The sequence below is a fragment of the Lactuca saligna genome, chromosome 9, assembly GCF_052625555.1.
Source record: "Lactuca saligna cultivar CGN05327 chromosome 9, ASM5262555v1, whole genome shotgun sequence".
Taxonomy (NCBI): Eukaryota; Viridiplantae; Streptophyta; class Magnoliopsida; order Asterales; family Asteraceae; genus Lactuca; species Lactuca saligna.
The window spans coordinates 71342679-71347246 of record NC_136425.1 but is presented as its reverse complement, the minus strand read 5'-3'; the positions used below and the strand labels follow the sequence as shown (position 1 = coordinate 71347246).

General features: G+C 32.3%; 1 protein-coding gene across 1 annotated transcript; it reads right to left on the bottom strand.

The window, feature by feature from the left end:
- Nucleotides 1-1376: 1376 nt before the first annotated feature.
- LOC145018595 (uncharacterized) lies at nt 1377-4088 on the bottom strand. The gene is made up of 4 exons (XM_078976472.1): nt 3546-4088; nt 3176-3444; nt 1983-2169; nt 1377-1607 (listed from the first exon to the last, which is right to left on the bottom strand). The coding sequence occupies exons 1-3, from the start codon at nt 3832-3834 to the stop codon at nt 2083-2085; spliced, it is 645 nt and encodes a 214-aa protein (XP_078832598.1). The 5' UTR covers nt 3835-4088; the 3' UTR covers nt 1377-1607; nt 1983-2082.
- Nucleotides 4089-4568: the final 480 nt, after the last annotated feature.

Below are 4568 nucleotides of genomic sequence, written 5' to 3'. Positions count from 1 at the left end.
TTTCCAAGAAATAAATAATTTTCATTTATTTATAAGAAGCTATGAATATTTATTTAAAATCAATTTCTACTAAATAATCAATTCTATCAAGCTGTTACTGTACCCATTTAGGGTCATATTTTATCTAACAATATCACTCTATAATGATTCTTGGCATATAGACCTTTCAATAACTGTTAGCATATAGACCTTTCAATAACTGTTAACTTGATTATTTAAAATGCATTATGTCTAAACTGGTACTGAAAATTATTAAGAAACTCTAACAACTTTCTTTCATCAAATTATTTAACCAAAACAAGCTCTAAAACAAATGGAGGTCTTGTGGTGATCCGTTAGAGTGCAAACTTGTTCCCTTCTCATGGAATGGTGGTGGTAACTCAAATTCGAGACAAATATCTATGGAGTAAAACAATTCATATTTTACACAATTTATCTCAACAGCCTCTCGGGCACCAAAATAAAAGTAAACCACAAGAGTACGGTGTAATATTGTCAAGGTTGTGTCTAACCTCAATGAATATAACATCCACCCTAATGATATTTTCATGTTATAGGCAATGCACGTAGCTCTACATTCTTTTGGAGAGACATTTGAATTGGCCCCACTCATTTGCAATCCCATTTTCCACTACTATACGCTCTAGAATCCAATTGGGGTAATTGTCATAAAAAACACAAAATCACCATTTCCATCTTCTTCTGTCTGTTACACCCCGCTCCCGAGTTGAAGCAAAGAAAAGAAGAGAAAAGAAAAGAAAGTAAGGAGAGAAAATAAGAGAAAAGAAAGGAAAACAAATTTATCTTTTATGCTCCCGAGTTGGAGAGAAATGAAAGGAAGGTTAAATATTTTATTCTTTCTTTTCAAATCCTTCCAAATCGGAAGGAAAGTTAGGAGAGAAAGTGATCCTTCCATTTCCTTTTTTTAATGAAACTCGGGAGCATCAATCTCTCTTACTTTCCTCTCATTTCCGCCCATTTCCTTTCTTTTCTCTCGTTAAATTGAACTCGGGAGCGGGATGTTATGGTACACATTTGGACGCTTTGAATAAGAACATTTTTAGCCACATCATTCATTTCCCACAAAAGTTGGAGATGAAGTAATCCTGTTATAATATATTTCATATAAATTCAACGATAAGATAGGCAATGTTAGATGAACATAACGGTGTTGGCCTCCTTTTTCTCTTTAAAATTATAACACGTATCTTGTTCTTTTTCCCACGTTTTAGTTACTTTCTACTCATATTGCTTTTTATTAATATAATCATATAGAACTCTCACCCTATATGACCTTTAAAGAGCCACCATGTATTTATAATACTTCAAGGCTTTCTTTTGGTAATTTCTTGAAAATGTACACTCCCACAACCAACTAATTTAAACAAGTTTTCAAAACCACCCAATAACAACCACACCACCACTACTAATCCAATTACAAACATGAAACAAAATATTTACATGATTTTTTTTTCTAAGGGAAACTGATCAAACCCGATACTTGTAACCCCAATTCCTTCTATAATAAAATAATTCCCAATAACCTCACAATCTTTACATACATTCCCAAATATCTCTCATCAAGCTAAATTCCTCCTTAGGAGTATCTGCAAAAAGTAAAAATAAATTAAAATTACAAAAAAAAAAAAAAAACCTAAAAAGTCGAGCCCAACTGAAAAACGGGTCTACACGTTGCGCACATGGTCATGACTGAAATTGGTTTAATAAAAAGACACACAAATGACCAAATAAAAAGATTCTTTATAGATCTTTTAGCAGACATGTACAACTGTTTTCTGCATCAATGCTTGTAACGTACAACTCAATCATGCCTGTCGCCTGTACAGTACAAGTCCTTAATGCACGAGGTTATAATGCTACATACAAGGTACACCACCAAATAGGGTATTGTGTTGAGTAAACTTTAAAAACTTCTAATTTTATTAAAGTTCTGTTATATTGTACAAGTTGATGATGCATACCTGTAACTTGGATCTGCAAAACTGGCGTAACCATAGTACAAGTTGGTGATGCATATGGTACAAGTTGATAATGCGTCGTAGGGTTGTTGTGGTTTTCCTTTTAGTTTTGAAGTTTGACTTTGACTCTTGCATCGTGAAGAATCTTGGAGTACCTTTGAAACCCGTTCTTGAATGTGAATGTTGATACCTAAAATAAGGTTTAAAAATTTTAATTTTAAGAATCAAGTTTTAAATTCAAATTTAATAATTAAATTAAAACAAATCTATAATAAGAAAATTAATCATGAATGTAAAACAGGAGAATCATGCCAATATCTAGTCGTGCTAGCACCACTGTTGTAATTTTAATTTTCTTTTTTTTTTTTTACTTTTTTACTTTTCGATTTTTATATTACTATTAACTATTATACTTTGACTTTATCAAATAAATTATATTTTTGTTAAAGGCATGTCCAATTTATTGGGAGAATAAATAACGATATTGAAAATGACTACAAATACTATGAACAAAAATAAATAAGAATTACGCTTTTCTAGAAAACGCAACTTGGGGAATGAAAGTCAACAAGATTGAAATAAAAACTTGTACGAATTGTTTTTGATTACTAGACTTTTTTGAATCCGAAACAATATTTATCAAGAATAATAATGTCAATAATTAAAATAAAACCAAATCCCTCCACATGGAATTAAAATAAGATTTATTATTTTATACCGATATATTATACACTTAGCTTTCATAATGATATCGTTTATTTAATACTCGTATAATTATTAATACTTTACATGTTATAAATACATAAAGTCAAAACTGAACGTTTTCATTGATGCAATATAAATTTTATAAATACGAAAGAATAATTTGTAAATCATTTGGGATTTATACCAAATAATTCTTTATAAAAATTCATGAGATAATCAAAGAAGGTAAACAAAAAAACCGTTTTATAAACCGAATTGGGAGGACCCACCTTAATGCAAGTTGCATTTTTTTTTTCTTGTATATTCTCATCGTATTTAATTATTAAAATCGTTTAAATACAATAAATTTGAATTTAAATTCGTTGTAAACTTGCTAAATCCGACATTTTTATGCTTCATAGATTGTACATTATGCATGTATAGTTGTATAATTTTGGTATTTTTAAATTTAGAAAATAGATAGAAAAGAAAAATAAAAAATAAAAACTTACAGCTTCGATATCAATTTTGTAAACAAGAAGCTTCCGTCGCTCTCTACAACTAGTCCGATATGCCACCACGATGTGACCAATCGCCAACGCCGGCGAACAAACAAACAACGCCACCTCCGTCGCTCCAAAACCACCACTTCCGCCGCCGAACACGTACGACGCCTTTAATGACACAAAAAACAACGACGCTACTGAACAAACCGTCGTAATTCCCAAGTATGGACCCGTGGTCGTGGATAGTCCATGTCCGTCGCACAATCCGTATACACCTGAGAAAATTCACAAACATCCGGTCAGGCGTTCAGATCACAGTCAATGATGACTCGAATGTCAATTGTACTGGAATTCATTAATCGATTGATGAACATACATAAAATGATTCCGGATCTGATTATCGAGATGAGAGGGATATCGATAAGCGAGTAACGAAAATCGTAATTGCTCAAATGAGATGATAGCGTTTGGAGGAAGGAAGGATCGTCTGACGGAGATGAAAGTGAAGCTGAGAACAGAGCAGTCGGGAGGAGAACGTCGGCGACGGCGACAAGTATCGGCGCAGAGAAGATGAGGAAAGATATAATCATGGTTATCAAGAAGAACACCGTTCTGATTCCTCTCAATACTCTTTTACTCTTCTCATCTTTCAAAATCCCCATCATTTTGGTTGCCGATTGTTCGTCAATCGTGAAATTTCAGGTAGGTAAAGGAGAAGGGTTTCAGGTTTGGATGATTATGGGTGGAGTTGAAAGCTAAGCAATGAGTTGGAAACTTAAAAGGGGGTACGAGTCAAATAGAGGAACCTCTTTTTCTCTCTCTCTCTAGAGTTGTGTTGTTGTGTGTATTGAAAGAATCAAAATGAAATTAAAATACAATTAAAACGGTTTTATCACCTAATCATGTTCTTAAACGACGTTTATTAGTTGTCTAAAGTCTAAATAGGAAAAAGATGCAACTTTATAGAATTTTCAGAAGGAATAAAAAAGGATAATCGAATTTGGTATCTTTTTACTACATATACAACATGACCAAAGGGTTTAAAGAAGTTTCTCAAAATGGTTGTTCTTGTTAAACAGGTTTTGTCTAGTTGGAAACAACAATTTCGATGATTTGTATGTCTTTGCTTGTCTTTTTGGCTTCTAAGGTTTATTCCTTTCTTAAGGGTGTCATAAAAAGTTGGACAAAGCCCATGCGTTGAGACCATTCCTCATGGTTCAACTTCAATTAATTGTTACGAAACAATGACCTTTCATCCTTGTTCGTTTTTGTTTTTATATGCCAACGGTTACCATGTTGTTTGTAACTATCGCATAATGAAGTTTTTAATAAAAATAACTAAATTTTATCTATTTTACAAATATAATCATTTTGTGCTAAATAACTTATTTGGTATTTG

What these genes read in the sequence shown, in the direction of transcription:
- LOC145018595 (XM_078976472.1), bottom strand. Translation starts at nt 3,834, where the DNA reads ATGATGGGGATTTTGAAAGATGAGAAGAGTAAAAGAGTATTGAGAGGA. An exon ending in CAGATCCGGAATCATTTTAT is followed by an intron (nt 3,445 to 3,545) that starts GTATGTTCATCA and finishes GAATTTTCTCAG; the next exon opens with GTGTATACGGATTGTGCGAC. An exon ending in ACAAAATTGATATCGAAGCT is followed by an intron (nt 2,170 to 3,175) that starts GTAAGTTTTTAT and finishes ACCTTATTTTAG; the next exon opens with GTATCAACATTCACATTCAA.